Source organism: Quercus lobata, chromosome 5, assembly GCF_001633185.2.
Source record: "Quercus lobata isolate SW786 chromosome 5, ValleyOak3.0 Primary Assembly, whole genome shotgun sequence".
NCBI classification, from domain to species: Eukaryota; Viridiplantae; Streptophyta; class Magnoliopsida; order Fagales; family Fagaceae; genus Quercus; species Quercus lobata.
Window position 1 is genome coordinate 73,812,435 of NC_044908.1, and position 25,135 is coordinate 73,837,569.

The window sequence follows — 25,135 nt, forward strand, 5'->3', positions numbered from 1 at the left end:
GAGGAAAGCCATCTTTTCTCCTCTCTATTGTACACTTGGATTATTATCAACAAAGTTCTACCGCTATTATACAATTTTAATTTAAAAAAAAAAAATTGTTTAGAATGTATCATATATATTTCATTTTTGGAACTTTCCAATGCATCGCACAGGTTAGCGACTAGTTACTATAACACTAGTTACTAACCCATGCAATGTATGAGAATAGCTACTGAATGAGTTTTTTTTTTTTTTGTAAATAAGAGAAAACTTTTATGAAGAAATTATTTCAAAGTTGTGCATAGGAAATAAATTATCAAGCTCCTTGTTGCTAGTTTCACAACAAGAAATATGTGTGCTGTCTACGAGGGAAGAGATTAACAAATGGACTTGGACATATGATAATCTATTTTCAGAGGACTTAAATTTAGAGAAACCTAGAATTGACAATTGGACTTATAGGACTACAGAGTTCAAAGTCTTTAAGGTGGATTTAGGGGGTGGCAAGTGAAAGGAGCTGAAGAGCTTGGGCAATAGAGCCCTTTTCTTTGGACATAATTCTTCCATATATGTTGAGGCTTCTGATTTCTTGGGATGTAGAGCTAATTGTATTTACTTTACCGATAGTTATCCTGATACATATTGTTCAATTCTTGGTGGAGGAGGTAGGGATATGGGCATCTACAACATGCTAGATGGAAGCATAGAACCACACTACCAAAGCGAATCTCTTTCTCGCATTACACCACCTATGTGGGTTGTGCTTAGTTTCTAAATGATCCTTTGCTATAAAGAACGTAATATTAGAGTTTGCACTTTTATCTATTTTGTTTTTCTTTTAGTTTCTTAGTTATAATGCTCTTTCGATACTTTTCATTAGAATTGAATGGGTTTAGCTTACCTCTAGTACTTTTTTAACTGGAGGTCTCCTTTTGTTTTAAATACACAATGACAAGTGGTAGTAGATTTTGATCTTCACCTTTTATTTAATTAGTGGGTGATGTGACAGTTTCTCATTAAAACAAAAGAAGATTCCAGTTAAAAAGTACAAGGGATAAGCCAAACTCAAATTGAATTGGCTTAGAGCATTCACATCAGCTCATCTAAAAGATTCCATCTATTTTACACCAAAAACCTACTTTTTCTATTTTACACCATCACTTTTACAAAACACCCACATCAATTCATCTATTCTATCACCTCTCCTATTTAAATAATCAATTTTCTTAATTATTTTATTATTTCTCTCACCTAACCTGTTTTTATACGCGTCCTCTCTCTCTCTCTCTATCATATTTTCTGATTTCTTTCTCTCTCTCCTCTATCTCTCCATACCCAGTCTCTCCCTCTCGGTCTATCTCTCTATACTCATCTCTCTCCCTCTCGGTCACAAACCAATCCACATCATCACAGCTCCGATCACCGATCCACAGCTCCGATCACAAGCATCGATCCACAGCTCCGATCACTGATCCATAGCTCCGATCATCGATCCACAGCTCCGATCACAGCTTCGATCACAAGCATCGATCCACAGCAGCACCGATCCACAACTTCGATCCACAGCTGCACCGATCCATAGCTCCGATCACAAGCACCGATCCACAGTTCAGTTCTCCCTAGCTCCGATCCACAAGCACCAATCTCCCTAGCTCCGATCAGGCTCCGACCAGGCAAGACCCATACCCACGAGCTCCGATCAAGCGAGACCCACGAGCTCCGATCGTTCCGATAAGCACCGATCTATCTCTTTTTTGTTTTTCCGTTTGGGTTTGTGTGTGTGTGGGTGTGTTTGTGTATCTCTTTTTTTTTTTTAGCAAGTATATCTTTGTGTTGATTTTTCTATGAGGATGTGTTTGTGTGCATCTGAGGAAAAGAAGATGAGGAGTTAAGGTCGTTGTGCATGGAGAAGAGAGAGAAAAATTGGTGCGAATGGAAATTAATAAAAAACTAAATACACATGCTACAGTGCCCGTGTAAATTTACACGGGTACTGTAGCTCGTTGAAAATTTTAGATGATTATACACGATTTTAAATGAACTGATGTAGTGTGTTTTTTGCTTCAAAATGTGTAAAAATGGTCAAAATGTGTATTTTACATATTTATACACAATTATCCAAGAGCTGATGTGAATGCTCTAAGAATCTATTTTATTTTGTTGGCTCATTCATATTTTCATTAATGACTACTCTTCTTCTCTCTCTCTTTTTTTTTTTTTTTTTTTAAATTTTTTATATCATCTTTTTCTTCTCTTTAATCTTTGCATCTTGAATAATAAAATTGCCTTGCACCTTATTTAATCTATTTTGCATATTTATTTTGAATAAATGATATTTTTCTTTGTTTTGATTTTAATTTATTTTGAATAAATGATATTTTTCGACAATGTTAAAACATCGTTTAATAGATTCTTGATATATATAAAATGAAAACTAACCGGTTAAAATACGATTAAAATTTCGCTTGTGATACAGACTCGTACTAACATAATTATACATAGGCAATTGCATCGTTTTAAAATTTTATAAAACTACCCACACAATCCGTCCGTATACTTGCCAAAAGTCCAGCCCCTTGCCACTATCAGATTGCCATAAGGCTAACAGTATTTTTTTTTTTTTTCATTTTTTATTCTTTTAAAAATTTTGTGGATTAAGTATGCTTTAGATTTGGTTCTTTTGGTTTGGATTGATTTTCATTTAGGTATTTGGGTAAGATTTGGTTTTTATTAAGGACTCTAGATTAGAATGGTTTAGTTTTGGGTATTTGGGTACATACATACTCCTATAAATGGGAGACTATGGATGACAATGGTGTTTTTTTTTTTTTTTAATTATAAATTTATATTGAAACATTTTTCTTTCTTTTATTTATTTATTTTTTTGGTATGCTCTTTTTTTACCCATTATTTTCAAGTTCTGTAAGCGCTTTATTTATTAATTAAGTTTTCCTTGGGGTTGCGATATAAAGGTGAAAGAATTCAGAGATGACAGTGATTGAGACATATAATTGCATTACATTAAATATCAATAATTTAACTGAAAATATAGGGATTTTTCCCAATTTGTCACACATAGTTTTTTTTTAACCTACCTAATTTAAGACCCAATCTATCTAGAATATCAACTTTTTTTGTTGTTGTTGTTGTTGTTGTTAATCTCCTCTACATCTCATGCTGCTCCATTCTGCTTGAAGTATGAATGCTGCAAAGCTCCTTGGGCACTAATTCTACGCACCTGTAAGTATAATAAAGAATAATGCTAGAGATACAAACATTTTTACAAAAAATTTAACAAACTGCTGATGTGGTGAGTAGTTATTGGTAAATGAAAAAACGATATTAATGGTGAGCCTAGATGAAAACCAATGAAAATCTGACCACATCAATTGTTTGTAAAAATGTTGTAAATAGTTTGTGGTTGTAGCATTACTCTGCAATTAAATGAGTTTCATGATATAATGTGCAAGCACAAGAGAAAAATCAAAAGGAAAAAAGGTGAAAATGCACTTTTGGTCTTTACATTTTGGGTCTATTCTCATTTTGGTCCCTAACTTGATTTTGCACTTATCTGAGTCTCAGAAAACAAAAAATCACATCCATTTTGGTCTCTACCGTCAATTCACTAATAGAAAATGCATACGTGCCAAACTTGGAAAACAATTTAGAGCTATAAGACACCAAAGATTATGCCTTAAAATAAATCTACACATCCATGAAGGGTTTGCTTAATATTGTTAAACTTTTTTATTAATAGCCTAATAAATGCCAATTTACTTGTTTATTTTTTATACATAGTAAAAAAAATCTAAAAGGGGTATGAATATATTAATTAAGACTTTTTTTAATATAATAATATTGAAAATCATAAAAACAAACATAAACATGAAAATAAATATTTGTGTTTAATTTGAGCTTAAAAACATATGTTATTCATTATTCAAATTGAAGCATAGGAAAATATGGAACTTTCAATGTTAATTTTCTAATTTTTTACATGCCCATTTCTCCTTTGCTTTGTACATACAAATCAATTTCTAAATATTTAAGTGAGAAAAACCCAGGCTTCAAAGTTTCTAAGCTCTAAACAAGTTTCAATATTTAAATATAATCTGACATATTTTTATTATATATTAGATGGATAATTTTTTATTATCACAAATAGGATGCATTTGAAGAAAAAAAACATTTAAGGGTGCTTTCTGAATCTTCTAAAGAAGTCGGCTTTGAGAAATGAGTTTTTAGCAGCAACCATAGTCCAAACTAGTCAAAATCTTATGGGCTCCAAGCTCATTTCATATGTGGCTCCTAAATTAGTGGAAAACTTCACAATATTATAAGGAATCACACTTCAAGTTTATTAATAAGTATGTATAATGCACATGTATTAACAATGTCTGTGGTGTATGCTAAAATAGAATCTATTAACTAATTTAAGATTTAAAATGGGACACTTGTTTACACTACACACCTTTCCTGTTGATATGGGCATGTACACAGTCTTTGCTTCGTTGGGACTCGCTACATTGGTTAAGGCACTATGCAATTCCTGGTGATCTAGGCATACACAGTAGCAAATGCGTCGATGTAAATTTCAAAACCAAATAAATGACAAAGAACGTGGTTGAGCGAAAAAGTTGTAGTGAACACCTCAATAGGGTATTCACTAGGTATGGTTCCATTATATTGTAATATAAAAAAATTTATTATATTTCATTATGTAATTTAATTCTAGTAAAATAATTATATAATATTTTATTTTTCTTTGTATGTTTATTGTTGTGCCTTGCATGTAATACGAATATCTAACAACTAATGGATACCAACTTGTTTGTTTTTTTATAAATAATTTAAAAGATCTAAAAGGGCTAAGAATATATTAATTAAGAATTAGTTTTTTTTATTATAAAAAATATACAAAAACAACATAAAATTAAACATAGACATAAAAATAAATATTGTTGTTTTATTTAAACTTACAAACATATGTTATTTTTCATTCAAATAAAAGCATAGGAAAAGATGGAAATTTTAATGTCAACATTTGAATATTTTAGGCTATTCAAACCCATATCTCCTTTTTTTTTTAACATACAAATAAATTTTCAACTATTTATGTTAGAGAAGTTTAAACTCATATTCTCCAAGCTCTAAACAAGTTTTAGTATCTAAAAATGATTTGACCTTGTTTCTGTGTGGCATTTCTGTTATTAGTAATTTCATTAATTATGGTTTCAAAGTGAACATAATAGTCGAAGCATGTTTTGTAGGGTCTCTAACATATTTCTAATCAAAAGCTCTCAATAGTATTTCTGAAGTGTTTGAAGACCTATATCATTACCACGAAGTAAAACATTCACACACACTAGGGTAACTTTTACTTGTGTTTCAAAAAAGAATCATGAAAAGTGCATTGTTTCTTTTATAACGAATTCTAAACCATGATCAATAGAAATATGAACAAGAAACTGACACACCCAATCATATAGCTTGTTTGGTAGACAATGTCATAAAAGAGTAAATTTAAAAGCCCAATTTTGGCTTCAAAAAAATAAGAAAACCCAAATTTCATATTAAATTCAAAACCTCAGCCCAACATGCTACCAACCTAGACCAAAGGTATCAGACATAAAGCGATATTGTAAGGGTGGTAAAGTAAATTCCAATTTGCATGAGAAAAATTAGTAAGAGGGAAGGGAGTAATTAGCTCTTTCCCTTGTTTGGATATTTAAAAATTAAGATGGAGAGGAGAGGAAATGATTAAAATAGACAAATTTACCCCTATTTGAAAATGGACTTACAATATTGGTCTATTATTAATTTAGAAAGGGTAAATTGGGAAATTTATCTGGTCAATAATTTATTTATTCTACTCTCCCTCCAAATCTCTCCAATTTGGGAGAATTAAAAATGAGGGGTTAGAGGTGGTTTTAACCCCTCCAAACTCCTCCCCCTCATTCCTTAAAAAACTTCCAAACAAAGTAATTGAATTACTCTCTCTCCCTCTACTCTACTCCCCCTCCTTTTTTTAACTTCCAAACAAGCCATTAGTTGACTCTGCACTAGAATCGTAATCCTTTGACAGTTTGACACTTTAAATCACTTTTTTCTAGTATATAAATTCAATACAACAATACACTGACAGGGCGGAGACAAAGGGGGGCATCTACCCCCCCCCCCCCCCCCCCCTCCCCCCTAAAAAAGTCCTTTATATATATATATATATATATATATATTTCAATAAAGCTGAGTTTGCCCCTAAAGTTAGTATAGAAAAGAATTTTTTTTTTTTTTTCATTTATGCTATAAAGTATAAGAAAACCATACCCCTAAAATGAAATTAAAAAAAAAAAAAAAATACACATCTCTATTTGAGAAAGTCTAGAGACACAACAAAATCTCACATATTTTTACAACACTTTTGTTTTTAGTTGGGATGGATCCTAGAATAAATATATTTTATTTTATTTTCATAGTTTCAAAATTTGAGTTTTATCATAAATTTAAATCTCTCTCTCTCTCTCTCTCTCTATATATATATATATATATTAAAAGCCAAATTTCAGAGAAAATCCAATTAGATTTCAATTGGATTCTCAATTTTGCGCCATGTGTCCCATTTAATTTTTAATTTTTGTGCAGAGAAGTATAAAAATCGAAGAGTCCAAATCCAATTAAATTCTAAATTGGATTTCAATTGAAATCTAATTTTACGCTATGTGTCTATCTAATTTCATAATTTTTGTGGCAAGTAATTATTGAGTGCAAAAACCAAAGTGTCAAAATAAAATGAAATTATAATTTATACATACATACATACACACACACACACACACACACACACACACATATATATACATACACAATGAGAAACCATTACATATTTTAGAAATGTATGGTTTAAAATATGTGTAAGTTAATACCACGTATAATTTGAATCTCTTCTAAAAAAAAACTTATAATTTGAACTGTGTAATTGTGATTGTTTTTAATAGTACCCGTGTATATGTACGAGGTTATACATTAGTTTTAAATAATTAGAAGAATAGAGAAAGAAAATTTGAAATTTATTTTCTCAATTTATTTTGAGGAATCAAATTAAATGTCTAAACTTTATATATATAGAGTAATCTCTTACTTTGATGATTGATCGTAAGGAATGTTTTACAAATTTTTATTTATTTTACAATTGTTTACGTTTTAATAGATTTTGTATGACAATTGTTGTTGTTTATAATTTTATTATTAATATCAAATAATGATTTTAGGTTCATTTTTTTATATTATTATTTAATCTTGCCCCCTGAAATTGAAATCCTATTACAAAGTTGGTGGCTTTGTTTTAATGGCTTAGGAACCCGATTCCTACTTGGTCTAGATTTCGTCTAAGACAAGTTTACTGTTTCCTATCCCAAATATATCAAGTTTATTGTTTCCTACTCAACCTAGGCGACTTAGGCTGTGTTTGGTTGGATGTAAAATATTTTTCGAAAAGGAAAATATTTTCAAGTGTTTGGTTGCATTCCAAAAAATATTTTGGAAAATATTTTCTGGTGTTTGGTTGTATTCTTGAAAATGTTCTAGAAAACCCATTTTTATCATGTTTCTCACATTTTCTTCAGCTTCCAAACAAATATATCATCAAATCCAACAAAACCCAAATTCATCAAAACCCAAATTCTCAATACCCAACAAAAAAAAAAAAATTCATTAAATCAGAGATCAACCCAAAATCAAAGAACAACAAAACAAGAACCACCCACGCCACCACAACAACAACAAGAAAATCAGAGATTAAAGAGAGCAAGTGGATCGACGACAAGATTGACCTAGAGGAGGATCGACCCAGAGCAAGTAGATCGGCGGTTCGGCGGGACGATCTCGGGTTTGATGAATGGTGCGATGATTTCTGGGTTCACGACGATTGGTGGCGAATGGGTTTGACGATTTCTGGGTTCGCGACGATCGGTGACGAATGGGTTTGACGATTTCTGGGTTCGCAATCTGAGGAATGGGTTTGACGGCGCGATCTCTCTCTCTCTCTCTCTCTCTCTATGTTTGCACATATGAGTCCTTCCTTCTCTCGCTCTCTCTCTCTCTTTGGGCATTGCTTGACGAGAGCTCGGTCTTGGGTTTTCTGGATTCGTCAAAGCTCTTGGATGTGGATTGATCTCGCCTTCGCCGATGCTGGGGTGTTGGTGCGATCTCTCTTCCTTGCTGTCTCTCTCTCTCTTCTATTTTCTTGGGGCGGAAGTGATTTGAAGTGAAAATGAGAACGGAAATTATTTTCCGCCCTCTCAGCCTTATTTTACAGTCAAACTAAAAACATTTTCAGTTTGACCGAATTTTCAGTAACAGCCAAACATCCACTTTTCCGGAAAAGCATTTTCGGAATCAGTTTGAAGCCAAAACAAACAGAGCCTTAATGTATTATATATATTAATGTCCGTTTGGATTGAGTTTGAGGGAGGGGAGTAGAGTAGAGTAGAGTGGAGTTGGCTCAAAATTAGCTTATTTTCAACCAACTCTACTTTACTCCCCTCTACTCCCCCTCCCTCCCACTTCAATCCAAATAGGCCATAAGTTAGTGGCTTGTCAATTGAATTGTATTTTAGAGAAAGGGTTAGCAGCATAGGAGAAATAGTACAAGACTAGTGCAAATACAATTGAGTTTATTCTGTTATCACCGCCTGTGGATGTGTAAATCATGGCGATTTGCAAAACGACATCACAAATTCTATGTCTTATGCTTGCAGAAAAGGAAGGCAGCGACTTGCGCGGCTTCTTCAGTCTCTCCAAAGGCATGACTCACCAAGTCTTGCTACCCCAAGCTAATGGGAAGAAGTGCTTTTCATCACAAGGATGGCTTATTACTGCAGGAACAGACCTCAGCCTTAATCTTTTGCATCCTTTTACACAGCTTCAAAAAGGGCTTCTGCGTAGGAGCAATCTTTTTCATGAATACCTTTGTGAACCTAATGGTTTCTCATTTGATAATTTTTTCTCCAAGTTTGCGTTATCTGCGAGCCCATTTCAAACATTAGACTATGTTGTCATGGCTATGTATGGGTGTGGGCGTTATTTGGCCTTTTGCCGACCGGGAATAAGTCGTGGATCAAAATTAGACCAATTTTTGGGGCTTCTTTATTTGATGTTGTTTACTATAACAACAAATTTTATTGTGTTGACTCTTGGGGAAGAGTTTTCACCTGCGACATTGGAGGCCCAAATCCTACTTTAGCATGTCATCATGTGACAACGCTACCTAAGGAATTGGTTGAGGCATGTGGTTTTTGTCTCGAGCAGTTATACCTGGTGGAATCATCAAGCTCCTTGTTGCTAGTTTCACAAGGAGTATGTGTATGGCCTGTGAGGGAAGGGATTGACAAATGGACTTGGACTTACGATAATCTATTTCCAAAGGACTCAAATTCAAAGACACCTAGAATTGACAATTGGAATTACGGGACTATGGGGTTCAAAGTCTTTGAGGTGGATTTAGGGGGTGGCAAGTGGAAGGAATTGAAGAGCTTGAGCATAGAGCATTCTTCTTGGGAAATAATTCTTCCATATCTGTTGAGGCATCTGATTTCTCGGGATGTAGAGCTAATTGCATTTACTTTACTGGTAGTTATCCTGGTACATATTGGTCAATTCCTGGTGGTGGAGGCAGGGATATGGGCATCTACAACAAGCTAGATGGAAGAATCGAACCACACTACTAGCGCGAATCTCTTTCTCGCATTACACCACCTATCACCTATGTGGGTTGTGCCTAGTTTCTAAATGATCATTTGCTATAAAGAACGTAATATTAGAGTTTGAACTTTTATGCTTTTTTTTTTTTCTTTTAGTTTCTTAGTTATAATGCTCTTTCGATACTTTGCATTAGAATTGAATTGGCTTATAAAAATCTAATTTATTTTGTTGGCTTATTCATATTTTCATTAATGACTACTTTTTTTCTCTCTTTTTTTGTTTTTTAATTTTTTTATGTTGTCTTTTTCTTCTCTTTAATCTATGCATCTTGAATAACAAAATTGCCTTGCACCTTATTTAATCTATTTTGCATATTTATTTTGAATAAAAATGTCATTTTCTTGTTTTAGGGCTAGGGATTTAGAATATCAAGGAATTGGGCTATATTATAGAGAATTGGACTAAGAAAGTATAACTATAAAAAATTACACTCCTGCTACCATGTTCCTTTCATTCAATATGTTTAAATTTGACATAGCACTATGTTCCTTTTCCTAATATAAATCAAGGCCTTTGGAAAAATGTCAGAGCATAGTTTCAGCATTGCTATAACATATTGCTTGACATATAAAGCATGCATGTTCGGATGAGGCATTAGTGAAATGATTCTTGGTTTTCTCCTTGGTGGTAGCACCTTAGACAAAGTGATGCATGCAATAACAACCAAGCCTTACTAGACTGTAGATTCTTTTATGCCAGTTCTGCCAATGAAAATTGGCCCACTCTTTTAGATTCATGAGAGTGAGAGACTGTACAACAAAAGACACAACAAACTCTTACACACAACCAACCAAACTCACAAAAGTAAATTTATTGTAAAATATCTGACAAGCTAATCTCCTCTGCAAGCTCTTGCTTCATTCTGCTGGAAGTATGAATGCTGCAAAGCACCACGAGCGCTGATCCTATGCACCTGTAAGGTAGATTAAAATGAGTTTCACTATATAATGTGCAAGCACAAGAGAAAAATCGAAGGAAAAAAAGAGAGAGTGCATTATAGATTGAAATACCGGATCCCAATGTAAAAGAAGCCGTGCCAAACGTAATGCCTCAACATCCAGAAAGCTACAAATATGTAAAAAGCATGTTGTAATATAAATGATGTGCTTTTATAGGACATATATGTATTAAATTATTTAGCAATTTATAATTTTACCCCAGTTGGAATGGATCCCTAGCAATGATCTTGTCTGCAAAATCCTGCTCTGAACAGTGATCAGAAAATTCTCCTATGCACAACTCCAATAAAGCTAAATTCCTATAAGGAAAAAACAAACAACAAAACCATAAAATCAAAATACTAATAATTCCGATATGCCACGGTATGAATAATTTGAAGTCAACAAAATTAGAATTGTATCCCAACCTATAGATATCAGAGTCAATCAAATCACCCTCATCATATTGCAACACAAGATCTACTAGCTCAGGTGTCAAGTTATCAATATTTGAGATAGTGAAAATTTCATTGGTTCCCAAAATCATCTCTAAGAAAATAATCCCGATTGACCACATATCATAACTGGAGAAAACAAGGGAAAATAAAATCAGAGAATATAGACAAACACCTCAGATTTTAAATTCTAAAGTACATTTGACATACCTTGCTTGTGGTTTGGCCATCCAACCATATCCAGTTTCTGGAGGCATGTAATCCCTACATTGTGGAGCCCTAAAAATTTAAAAACAAAAGCATGGTTAGTTCTATTTAGCACATTACTAAGCAACAGACCAACAACCATTCATTTACCAATTACCAAGATCCATATAACTGTATTGTGTAGGCATTTGTGGCACTCCCCATGTCAATTAGTCTCCTGTTATGCAAAAAAATAAGGGTTGATATATTTCACAAAATAGTTAAATGAAAAAAAAAAAAAAAAATAGAAGATAAAATTTTTTGGAACTTACAACTTAAAATCACGTATTTGCTTAATTTCCTCAACGCTAGCCGCACACCTACGCTTTTGGGTTGGTATACATATTACAATATTTCCTGAAAAAAAAAAAATAATAAAAAATTCCACAATAAAAAAGCTCACCATTTTGACAAAAAGTTCATTGTTTTGGGACCATAATCGCAAGTAACACCCAAATCCACTAAATCAAGACCCAAAATATTGCTCACAAAACAAGTAACATTTGATAACGTACTAGTTTTTTAGTCTGCTAACTAATATAAGTAACAGTCAAAAGTAAACCAAAGCCTTGATTTGAGGATGTCATAAGGTTTTAGAATCATAACATATGAAAAACTTTCCTAGTTTAACATTTTGACATATACTTATATTTATTGGACTAAACATTAGCAAGACAAAGCCATAGTAGATAAGCACATCATAGATATAAGAAGATTTTGAAATTTAAAACAACTGGATGCTAGCACTTAAAATTGAGAGAGAAGACTTACCGGGCTTTAAATCCCTATGAACAATATCATGATCATGGAGAATAGCAATTGCTGAGATCTGAATGAAGAGAATACTACACAAAATTATCATTGTCATTCTCTAAAACTCGTGCTTACAATATAAATTAACTTAAAGCGTCACTTAAGCTTACCAGCTGAAACATAATGCCTTTAATGGCATTCTCACCCTCCTGGGTGGTTTTTAACCAGTTCCACCAAAACCTATTTTGGCCTCCGTACAAGAGGTGTTCGAGGGAGATGCCCTCAAAACGATAGACTAAATGGAACAGTAAATCATCTCCATTATTCCTTTGAAAAGCTTTAACAAACTTGGGCGTTATGTCTAGCCCGGCCTCCGTAAGATTCTCTCCAAAATGTGCCTCCCTTAAGGCACTTACATGTGCATCTGAGCCACTGAACGTCTGCGTGTATATAAAGCATCCACAACAACTCAAACACAACAAGGCAGAAAGCGAAAGGGAAAGCAGCATTCTAGAGATTCATAACCAAAGAGAAGAGAGAATTTTCCTAATGACTAATGAGCATTTCACATTTTCTTTTTAACCCAGTACCAAAGCAGGGAAGCAGAACAAAAAAAAAACAAAGGGAGAGAAGCTAAGAAGCACGGATACATACAAACACGGGTGCAGGAACAAACACAAGTACGACACGGTGACATGAGCAATTTATATAAATTTATAACATAAAACGGCCAACACTAGCATATCATGGATAAGGCACCCTAAATTAACTTTCCGTGCCTCTTAGCAACAAGAAAGAACAAGTAGACAAAAGGCTATGAGTCATGAGTGTGTAACATAGACATTGTTCATAACAAATTCCTATGCTTTTTTAATTCTCTGTAAATACCCAAACCCAATATCATGACCTCATGAATTGTTCACAGAGCACACATGAATTTTTTTTTTTATTTTTTGATAAAACAGAGCACACATTAATTGAGACACACATGCAGCAACAGAATTAATATATCTGCCTACACGCACAGTGCACACATACAATAGTATAGTATAATAACAATAATAATACACTTATGATCTTCACAATGAACTCCAATTCATTGGAATTGAACTTGGAGGCAAGCCAGGCCGTTCCGAAGCTTCCTTCACCAATCATCTTTGTCAAATTATACCTGCAATGCAAAGTGAAACATAGATTAGTACCCCATATCTACTACTACAAATGAACATTTGATATATATATGAGTTCCTTTTTATTTTTTTATAGAGAACAAACCTGTGATCATCAAGCTCAGCAGGCATGGTCGGAGCCGGAGGAGGTGGAGAAGGCCTAGCGGGGCAAGTTTGAATAGACGGAGGGAGAGGCCTAGTCAAGCAAGTCGGAGAAGACTGAGGCCTAGTTGTCGGAGTAGACAGAGGCGGAGGCCTAGTTGAGCAAGTTGGAGGAGGCAGAGACCGAGCACAGAAAGCGCCATTAGTAAGCACAAAAAATAGCAAGCAGATTAAGGACGACGACGTTGCAGCTGCCGATAACCAGACCATTAGTACTGACTATTTGGAGAAAATATAAAAGAAAGTCGAGAGAGAGAGAATATGAGAGAGTGTAAGGAAATGAAATACATCGAGCTTCGAGCCTGAGTGAATGAGTGAGACAGAATGTGGGTTTTGCTTTGCGAGTGAGTCAGTTATAGAGAGAGTGAGTCAGTTAGAGAGAGAGAGAGAGAATGATGAGCTGTGCATAACGGCCGGTGCAATGTCGTTTCCACATTTTTTGGAAATTGTCCGATGACTCTCTGCCCTGGCAGTTGCAGACCGGCTACACCATATAAACAATTGATGCAATTGCCTAAAGACCCCAAATAAAAAAAGGCCCCATTTTTTTTAAAAAAAAATTATATTTATCTATATATTTTAATTACAAAAAAAAATATTTTAGGTATTTTTATTGGTCAATAAAATGCATTAAAAAAGTCACATTGTATCTTAAAATGCAGAATAGTGCACAATAACAGTGCACACAACTTGATAGGATAAGATTGCACAGTGCACATAGCATTTTGCAGTCTTGTCCAGAAGCCCCAACACATCACAAGGCCTAAACTAAACTGGCCCCCACATGGCCCCACACTATTTAATAAGTTATCACATTTTTTTTTAATGCAAAATCTTACTTTATCAATTATTATAAATTATCGCACCAATTAATTATTTGATGTATATTATATCAACTCATTTGTATTATAGTGATACTAATTTATTGAACCATGTAATAAATTAATTTTTATTTGTACAAATTTAGACTTTAAAGTTAGAAAAAGAATCCACTTAAAATTTTCGCCTAAGGCTCCCAAAATTGTTGAGCCGCAGTTGTAGTACGCTACGTACATGAAAATTTTTGGCTTCTTGGTTCAACCCCGTTATATATCTCCGTGACTGATTAACTATAATATTAATGAGTTTTAGTTAGCTCAACTAGTAAAGATTTTGTTGGTTGAATAAGAAATTTGAGTTCCAATTCTTATTTACACAAAAAATTGATTGATGTCTTGGTTTAATAATAAAAAACTATCATCATGAGCATATTGAAACTCTCTTTAAAAAAAAAATACTATTTATTTAGTTGAAGCTGACATAGATGATGTGAACATGCTGTTGATCATGGGCATTATTATGTTAATATGTCAGTTGAAAATCAATTCTTTAGAACATATATATAAGTTGAACCATAATTATTATAAAAAATAATAATCATCTAAGGCAACCTCATAGCTGGGAGATATATGTATTTACTAGGCTCATGGGAAGACCTTAGCCATAGCTCTATCTATGAGCAATGCCTATCTTTGGTTTAGTGGGCTGGGCTCCAATGACCAAAAAAATTTGAATTCAACCATTGGTTTTTTTTAAGCTAATAATCAAATAATTCAAAAAAAATTTACCAACGTTATTTTCTAAAAAAAAAAAAAGTTACTAGGCTATTAAAAAAAAAATTTTACTTACCATAAATTAACATAATCACTTTAAGCATCCTTTCTTTATTAACCATAAATATTTTAATTAATATGCTTGATTTATTTCTTCATAATATTTCTTTTAACATGGGAGGGAGATTGGGATGAGCAAAGTAAGAGAAAGTTTAAAGGAGAAATCCTTTCTTTCAAATATGATTTATGCACCAAATCAACACAAATAAAAGCAGATTTATAATCTTATAAAACTGTTGGCAGTTCACCATATCAAAAGAGTAAATAACAAAACCATATAATATATATTTTAAATATATATTAAATATAAGTGGGTTAGGCAACCTTTTGAATCTACTAACTTGCACCAAACTTAACCCATTGTTAAAAAAAAATTTGCAACCCAACCCAATGCATCAACTCCTAAAAATTGACCCAACCTAGTAGGTTGGATTGGATTGGGTTGGTTTTTGTGGATCAGTGGGTTGATTGCACACCCCTAATCATTCCTTATATATCCTCGCTTAATGGCATATCTTTTCCTTGGAAATTGGTGTAGTGTTTGAAGGTTCCCTCTAGGGTTGCCTTCTTTTCTTGTATTATTGCTTTAGGGAAGATGTTATCTACTGACAATTTTAAGAAGAGAGGTATTATTCTTTTGGATTGGTGTTGCATGTGCACAAAATATGGGGAGTTCGTGGATTTTCTTCTTCATTGTCATATAACTTTTTAGTAGTGGTCAATGACATTCTATTTATTTGGATTCCAATGGTTAGCCGAGAGAGTTATTGATATGTTTGCAGCTTGGTAGGGTTCTTTCAATTGGCATAGAAACATAACCTTTTGGAGGGCAATGCCTCATTGCATTACGTAGTGTCTTTGGAAAAAAGAAAATTCTAGAAGTTTTGAGGGTCGTGAACAGACTATCCTTGATTTTAAACTTTTTTTTTTCTTCATGCCTTGTTAGATTGGAGTGTTGCCTTTCATTCTCCTCGTTTTACTCTTTCAGATATGTTATTAAAAAAAAAAAAAAAAATTCTATTGGAAACATTCCTGAAGCACACTCTAAAATAAGAGGAAAAAATTTATTAAAATAATCCACTAAACAAAATAGGCTATATAACCCAAATAATAAGCTAAGCTAAACAAGCTCTAAGTTAAGCAAAATAACATGTAAAGGAATCCATAATTTAATGTATGATAAAGCCCCCAGCAGATCTCAGACGAACCACAGCAACTGACAAGTTATAACCGCTCCTACTATTATCACATGGAATACCCCCTTCTTTGCTGGCTTTAAGAAATGCAGTATGTACTATGCAATCAGCATCACTTGGTGTCATAAAATAACATGGAATTGGGGTCAACGTCCAATAGCTTTTATAACGTTTTTGATGTAATAGAGCACAGATATCAGGTTCATTTAGGGTTTTAAATATTTCATCAGATGCAAGCACCAAATGACTGTTGACAGCACTTAAAGGTTTCCAATCGGTCACCTTAGGTGCCAAATTGCCATACCTGCCAATGATCCAGAGTAATAAAATTAGAAAGAAAAATTCAACCCCAGAAATAAATTTTATCGACCAATATTCATAATTTATTTGAAAATAAGATTTAGGATCCATATAAGAAAATCAAAAGCTATAAACATTCATTTCTTTTTCCTTTATACAAGACAAAAACTCACCTTCCTACGAATACACAAGCAGTTCCATCTTCAGTTCTTTCACTGAGACTTCTTGAATGATGCCTTCTTGCCAATTTAGCAGACAGATCAATCCATACATCTGGTGTTTTCAAATGAGGAGCAACAACACATCAACTTGGTACACATAGTATGTTAAAACGGTCTTTCTAAATAGAATAATTACATTAGGCCTATGCTCTGTTATTATACTAAGATCCCAAGCTTAATTCAAAGAGAAACAAAACTAACCTAACAAATAGAGCCATCACACAGTGCTAACTACTTTTCAATCTGTTACAACTAACTGCACTAATCTAATCCACAATTAATTAACATGTATTTATTCTCTTCCAAACTTATGTGCTGAACTCGTGCACTATTTAAGCATATGCCATTGTTTGTGGGCTTCATACAATTAACTACACTAATCTGTATTGTACTTAAACACAAGGTGAGGTAAGGATGTTGTTTGCTTTTGATCTGTTTTCCCTTTTACGCAAAACATAACTGTTTGCTCTTCATTGTCTTCCTTTTCAACGCAAACATTCTGGTTGAAAAAGCTAGGATGCCCTAGGAATTTAACATCTTAGCATAAAATGGACTCTAACCATTTATGACCCTGAGAGAGAGAGAGAGAGAGAGAGAGAGAGAGAGATAGATAGATTCATATCTGACCTTCATCCTCCACATAGTGCCAATTACACAAAAAGGCCTTTGAGTTGCAACCATTGGCAACTAATATTTGCCCTTCTATCATAAGAACAACAGTGGCAACGCATCCAGGAACATGATTTTGTTTAGAAGCAACCTGAGAAAACATCACAAAGTAAAATTAGAAGACTAGCTCAAAAATTTAGGAAACAAATATGTATAAAAAAAAATAAAAAAAGGAAAAGGAGGGAAAAAAAAGTGTTGCTAGCAAAACTTACCTCGGACAAAGTTAAATCAATATCATGGATGGTCCTCGACAATGCTTCCTTCAAAATTTTTTCATTTATTGTTCCATCAACTCCTTTTGGTAACATCCACAAAGAACTGCAATCCAAAGCCCTATGAATTGCAAAATTATTGCAACATTATCATCCTTGAAATTTTTAAAACTTGTTCCTCTCTAATGTGTATTCTCAAAATAGATGAGGGTTCAAAGAAATTCATGCAAAGTGCAGCAAAAGGATCAAAACCCATCTGACATGCCCCCAGATAAAAGGTAATCAAAAGTTTAAAACCAAAAATCAGCTTGAACTTTTTCTTGTTCCCTTTCTGCACTCTTAAAAAAAAAATCTTTGGGAAGCAGACAACTTTCGCATGCTAGATATTTACTCAAGTTTAATCAAGCAGATTTTGTTAATGCCTAACTTCCTTAAGTTTGGGATAGCATGAAGATTTTTTTTCCTAATGTACCTCATGGCCTTAGGGAGAATCTCAGAGCATACTATGACATATTGCTTGATGCATTGGGATATTAAGCATGCATGTTAGGATGAGGCACTAGTGATTGGCATTAAATGATTCAGGTTTTCTCCTATGTGGTAGCACCTTAGTTATTGAATTTGCAAAAACTTTATGCTTTAATTATTAGACAGTTGCATGTGTCCCTACAACAACAACAACTAAGCCTTAGTCCCAAAACTTAGGGTTCAAGAATGGATCCTCAACAAACTAATCAAGGTTAGCCACATGTATTCTTTTATGTGTGTTCTCCTTGCTCTAATCTTTTTTCCCCATTGTTAACTTGTTGAATCAAGTAGGAGAGATTATGCCAGGGAACTGTCACTAAAAATTGGCCCAGACTTTTGGGTTCATTTTAGTGAGGGACTGCTAAGTGATTTTTAACTTTACAAAATTATCAAGCTATGGTTGGCAGATACAGAGTTAAAGTAGACACCAAATAAGTAAAAACCATTTTTTATTTATAACATAGAATAGAAAAGTAAATAACTCAAACAAATTGCAGAAGACACAACGACCTCACTCAAGCACACAAGCATGCAAAAAGCTAATAAAATAGGGGTGCAAATCACAGAGAGCAACTATCATCCCCTACAATATATAGATCCTTAATTACACATCATGAACAGCAAGAAAAAGATACGTGCAAAGACACATATATACCAGATATAACAGGAGCACAGACCACAAGCTAAAACAACACAAATACAGAAATTGTAGATATTGAGTGCATGTGCATAAACAAACACACATGCACCCAATGGGTGTTGAACCTACAATCTCACCCTCCACCTCGAACTTACAAGAAGAGAAAATGCCATTTGAGCTAGAACTCATTGGCATAACAGGAGCACATATTGCCATATTTGGGGGGGGGGGGGGTGTTGTGAACTGGAGCATATATTGCACTCAAAGATTTCACAAGGAATATCCTGCTCATTATACAGATTCTAAATTTAATAACATAAGCAAACACATCCATACATGAATATATAAATATTGCGATTATTTCACAAGAATATAATTAAATTTCATAACATGAGAAAATTAATATATATAAGATGCATAAGATAAAGGCACAGCAGCAATTTCAAAATGATTTTTGGGGAGTAAGTCCAATATAGATCTTTCCGTTGAGCTCTTCTCCATTAAAATTAATAACCTAGGGAAGAACGATTACCTTCTAATAAATTGGTCTACTTCATTAACTTGGTTTAGCTCTGGAAATACCATATCATGGTCCTCCTTGTAAGATAACGGTCCCATCAATTTGTTAAATGCATACGTCTCATCACGAAGAAAGTATGTGTGAACTAAAAAGTAATTTTTTAGAAGATTTGTAGCCATCTTAGCAGAGTCCTCCACACCATTATGGTCAAATACTGCGACCATACCAACTTTAACATCTTCAATAGACCCATTTTCACCTGCAACATATCAAATATAATAATATTTTTGCCTTGTGGGAATTGGAAAAAATTCATAAATTAAAAACTGGCGCCAAACATGAACTCAATTTACAAATGTAGCATTCTAATAAGATTTCAAAGTAATGAGCATAGATGACCAGGGAAAGAACTCAGCCATCAGACTGGGTCTTGGATAAGTAGAAGTGATGTCCAGATGATTATAGTAATATTTTGGATTAAAAATTAGTAGAAATTAGTGTCAAATCAAAACTATTAACAATGTTTAACGTTTTCTGATTATTTGAGTTGGTGTTTGTTATGCACAACTTGGAATTTGAGCTAATAAATGTGTCAAAGTCAAGCAAAATCCAACCTTTAAAAGTGTCAAAATATTGTGAATCAAGCCATTCGATTCAAATTCTTTTTGTTTTTCAAGAACCATAAACTACTCATCAATTCGAAGCAAGCCAAATATTGAACTGAGAACCAAGCACAATTAGTTAAAAGTCATGATAATACCTAGAAATGGAATCTGCAAATCAAGATCACAAAAAAATCTTTCTTTGAAATGCTTCTTGCCATCTTCGAAATTGGTGAATCCTGCCAACAGACAGTTGACTGTGTGGTTTCGGTAGAAATTATTGGAAAGAACCCAGCTAGAACACTCTGGATTTTCAAGAACAGCAGGAGCACCACCCTTTTGATAATATGTGGCACATATTGTCCTTTCTCCATAAGAAAACGAGTTTCCAAGCAGAAAGAGCCCAACAACAACACCTAAAAACAGGGTCCTTAACCCTTCCATTGTCCACTTTTATTGTGATCAAACTTCGAACCTAACAAGTTTGTAAACATGTATTGACAGTTAATAAAACGGTTGAAGAAAGCAAGTATACGCACATGTATTCAACTGACTATATATTTTATATTCGTAACTTTTGATGATTGAAAAGAAAAATGCTAGAAACTTGACCTCATGGGCTTAAACTTTTATGTTATGTGGTGTTCCAGAAAGCATGTTATGTTATATGAAAATACAGCCAAACACAACAATGAATAAACAACATAGAATCCAGAAAGAAAAACAGAAGCAACACAACACAACATACAGATATAGAGCGAAGAATGAAATTCGAAAAATTGAGAGTACCCAATGCTTAAAAGGTTAGAGCTTTTACTGATTTTGGAAGAGTTTGAGAGATAAAAGGAGAGACACGATGAAGAACCTGAGACAGAGAGTTTGAGTTGAGACTAAAAACTATCATCAGCAGTTCGTATCATGACTAGGATAAAGATTGAAAGATATATCTACATATCAGAGCCATCACTGGACCCGTCTCTTCACTGGGCCAGAACCTTCTGACCCAAAAAGCTAAAAAAAAAAAAAAAAAAAACTAGAGTGAAACAAATTTCAAATTTCAGGCCTATGACAGCCTTGGACTAAACCCAAAATTTTAAGAAAGAAATTACTAGGCCTGTTTTTACAAAGCTGGCAGTTGGTACGTAAAAAATTTAACTTTGTGTGTTTAAAAAATATGACTTTTTTCTCCTGGTGTTTAGAACTTTGTGGGTTTTGTGTTTTGGGGGTGGGGGGGGGGGGGGGGGTTTGGTTTGGTTAGATTTCAATTGGGTTTGCTTTAAACATGGGACATACACATAGTTCTCTCTCTCTCTCTCTCTCAATGATTAACTGAAAGTAGTGTAAATTGGATTTTACTATAGTTTTTTTATGTTTTGGCAGCTGGGTTTGAAACTTTGAATGGCTTAGGTTGAATTTAATTGTGTTTTTTTAATAAATATTTTGGGAAAGTTTGACTTTTCCTTCTCAAAATTTAATTGGTTTCCCCCCCCCCCCCCCCCCTATGTTTAACATGTTTTAGGAATGGCAGATGCAGCTTTGGAAGGTTAATAATTTACTGATTCTTAGTTAATATAACTAATGATGTTCTGTTTATTTTTGCAGATAATATCACCATATAATTTGAGATTTAGATCCTCTAAAGTTCCTAGAGTACTCTATCACATAAAATTCTCTTAATCTCAACCCTTGTTCTAAAATAAATGGTTAAGATCATGAGTAATGCTACAGCTACAAACTATTTTACAACATATTTACAAACTATTGATGTGACAAATTCTTATTAGTTCTAATATAAGCCCACCACTAATATCACATTTATGTTTATCAACGATTATTTGAAAATTACTAAAGCCACATCAGCAGTTTGTAAAAATATTGTAAATTAGTTTGTGTCTGCAACATTATTCTAAGATCATTCCATGTCATTAATTCATTAACAAAACCTTAAAATAGATGTCATGTCAGTTATTAAAATGTGTACGTTTTTAGACCCCTTAAAGCACAAGTTGATTAACCTAGATATTTAGCCAAGTAATTACTTAGGTAAATTATTCAAAACTAGGTTAACACAAGTATATCATATCAAGTAAACAATGCGAAAAATAAAGAACACAACGATATGATAACTCAGGAAAACCAAACCAGTAAAAAACCTGTGGAGGATTTAACCTAACTATCCTCAAGGTAAAATAGATTCACTATGAAAGAATCGAAGTTTTACAATAGCGACTTAGATCATTAACATCCTATTGCTACCTCGAGTAGAAAACTTACTACCACGACCACGTGATAGCTCGGAGTCCATGGACTACTTCTCTCTTAGATTCACAGCAACCACAATTACTCCCACTTGTGTTTTTCTTTAAGGTCTTTATACAGCAACTAAAGTGATCACCAAGCTCTCGACATCAATTTTGATCTTGATAACCCTAAGTGTGTATCAAGGCAAACACCTCTAAATCTCGCAAGAGATTCATACACACAGTATAAACAACAACTAGAAAATGTGGCTAGGGTTTTTCCTTTTATACTTAAGGCAAGACATAAAACCCCACACGTCAAACGGGCTTGGCCTGGGTTAGAAAATTCTGCAGAAAAACATTCTGCACTAGCTTCGATTGATCGAGCCTTGCAGAAAGTGATCAGTAATTTTCTGCAATTACTCAATTCCAACTTTACAATAAACATACTTTGAGCAGCCTAAATTTAGACTAAATATTTTGATCATGGTTTGCCAACATTACATATTGAAGTTCTAATACATTAAGATCCTAACAAACTCCCCCTTTGGCAAACCGTGACAAAACACATAATAAAACAAAATGCTCAAAGTTACAAAAACAGCCCATTAGAATAAAATTGCCTAATAAAAAACAATTCAACTTAACTACTAGCTATCAGTTGCAAGTGTAGATAGCAGCACGATCGAAGCATTCAACCTACTAATTTTCTCTGCATCATCAATATATACTATAAAACCGAAGATGTATAACCTTATGTGCTCTCTAATTGTTCTTATGCAACATCTGCAACTTAATCACAGTTGTGTGTTTATTGTGGTGTCCAAGGTTGGAAAAAGGGTGACTATACAATTAGCAAATTATGCAAAAAATCCAATACAAAGATTGTTGACAATTTTAAAATTTTCAGTAAACACTTGAATTGAAATTATAGATCCAGTATGAAATAGTCATCAATCAAGGCTACTACACCAGGTTTTATATTTTTTAGGCATTTTCATTAGATCTACGTGTGTGGAAGTGTCAAATGACTGTGTCCAACACGAGTATAACCACCCCAACTAAAGTGTTTATGCAGTTTTATTTCATAAAATTATTATTATATTTAGACCCATCTAAAACAAAATAAAAATCCCAAAAAAATTCCATAATAACAAAAATTACCAATAGAAAAGCTAAAAACAATTAAGCACAATTGACCAATTTTACCAAAAATGAACAACCCAGTCCTTTTAAAAAAAAAAATATCAAAATAATTTTGTCATTGAGAGTTTAGCATATCGACCACAATGATAAGTGTGAGCCTCACTTGAGTCAGTAGAGCCTCCATTAGCTAAGTCTGAGAGAGCCCTAATAGCAATGAAATGTTTTCGTTGTTGAAGACTTATCGATGCCACAAAGCACTTATCTCTCTCTCTCGGTTTCACAAAATTTATACAAACTCGTCATTCTAAAGCCATTTGGTATTTGTTCTTATAAAAATATTGGAACGTGTAATTTGAACATAATTGGCTGTTAAAAGGTCAATTTTCATCTCTATACTTTGTTCGAATCAGCATGGTGGCAAGTCGGTATAATTTTTGTTGAGCCACTCTGGTTCAAATCCTTCATGCTTGCAATTTTATTTTTTTGAATTTTCAATTTTTGGTCCTTAAGCTGAAAAGCCCACAAGATCCTATGCCCAAGAAAAACCCTAGTTCATCCCAAATCTTCTTTCCTTCAATGTCGGTGATAACAGCCACTGATTTTCCTCTCTTTCTCTGCCCTTTTGTTTGAAGTCTACACCGTTTCTCGTCACTAAAATCTCAGTACGTCTCATCCTCATTCTTTAGTTTTCCATTTGGGTTTTTTACCCTTTGGCTTTTGTATTGCTAAATTGTTATTAATCTTGTTTTGTTTTTGTTTTCCTATTAGTTTCGCAAGGCTAAGGACAGACACAGATGGGGGCCCGAGCCCCTTGGCCCATTTTTTTTTTTTAAAGTAGGTTAATTTTCAAAAAAAAAAAAAAGAAAAAAAGAGTTGGGCCCCTCTTACAAAAAGCTTGGCTCCCCTCTGAAATTGTAAACCATTAACCCAGTGTCCCAGCTGGCTAGCCCACATGTTAAAAATAATAATAATAAAAATTTTAAAAAAATGAAAGATGAGTTTAGTCCAAAAATGTAAACCCAGTAGTTGGATTGAAGACTCCAGTCTCCAAAGTCCAAACGAAAAAACAAAAGAAAAAAAGAAAAGAAAACCCAAGGCTTCGCTTGGGAGGAGGGAATGGAATAAAATGGAAAGGAATGAAAAGAATCATTTTAGAATATTCTTCTCTTCCCTTGTTTGGGAGTTTTAATGGAGGGAATGGAAAGCCCATTCCCTTGTTTGGGAGTTTAAGTAGGAGGGTATGGAATAGGTAGGAGGGAACACTCATTCCTCTCTATTCCTTTAAAACCTCAAATTTTTATTCCCCCGAAACTGGGAGGAATTGGAAGGAATGGAATTAGATTTAATGATTTTTTTTACTAAAACTCCCAAAATGCCCCTATATATTCAACTCTTTATTTTAAAATAGGGGTCTAATAGTAATATTGTCATAAAATGATTCCGTTCCATTCCTTCCATGTTGCTCCTAAACAAGATTACTTACATTCCATTCATTTTCATTCCTTACCATTCCTTTATTTTAAAACATCCAATCAAGGTTACTTAATTCCATTTCATTTCATTCTTTTCCATTCCTTTCCCTTACTTAAATACATTCCATTTAATTCCATTCATTTCCATTCCCTTATTATTATTCCATTCCATTCCCTTCCCTTATGAACTCCCAAGCGAAGTCTAAGGCTATGAGGCAAGACAGAGAGAGTGAGAGGCTTTTCAAAAAAAAAAAAAAAAAAGACAGAGTGAGAGGC

The 25,135-nt window shown here is 33.7% G+C and overlaps 2 protein-coding genes across 4 annotated transcripts; both read right to left on the minus strand.

Annotated features, from left to right (window-relative positions):
- Positions 1-10,183: 10,183 nt before the first annotated feature.
- LOC115988450 (probable inactive protein kinase At3g63330) lies at positions 10,184-13,766 on the minus strand. Of its 2 annotated transcripts, none has more exons than XM_031112023.1 (11): positions 13,406-13,766; positions 13,199-13,301; positions 12,301-12,570; positions 12,149-12,206; positions 11,650-11,734; positions 11,496-11,555; positions 11,342-11,410; positions 11,105-11,260; positions 10,895-10,996; positions 10,749-10,803; positions 10,184-10,651 (listed from the first exon to the last, which is right to left on the minus strand). In XM_031112023.1, the coding sequence occupies exons 1-11, from the start codon at positions 13,669-13,671 to the stop codon at positions 10,571-10,573; spliced, it is 1,305 nt and encodes a 434-aa protein (XP_030967883.1). In that variant the 5' UTR covers positions 13,672-13,766; the 3' UTR covers positions 10,184-10,570. The 2 variants fall into 2 exon arrangements, with proteins under 2 accessions (XP_030967883.1, XP_030967882.1); XM_031112022.1 differs by having other exon boundaries at positions 13,169-13,301.
- A 2,422-nt stretch (positions 13,767-16,188) lies between these two features.
- On the minus strand, positions 16,189-20,902 carry LOC115991617 (probable protein phosphatase 2C 51). Of its 2 annotated transcripts, none has more exons than XM_031115436.1 (7): positions 20,819-20,902; positions 20,160-20,476; positions 19,412-19,658; positions 17,712-17,832; positions 17,458-17,590; positions 16,783-16,882; positions 16,189-16,613 (listed from the first exon to the last, which is right to left on the minus strand). In XM_031115436.1, the coding sequence occupies exons 2-7, from the start codon at positions 20,443-20,445 to the stop codon at positions 16,283-16,285; spliced, it is 1,218 nt and encodes a 405-aa protein (XP_030971296.1). In that variant the 5' UTR covers positions 20,446-20,476; positions 20,819-20,902; the 3' UTR covers positions 16,189-16,282. The 2 variants fall into 2 exon arrangements, with proteins under 2 accessions (XP_030971296.1, XP_030971294.1); XM_031115434.1 differs by having other exon boundaries at positions 20,791-20,893.
- Positions 20,903-25,135: the final 4,233 nt, after the last annotated feature.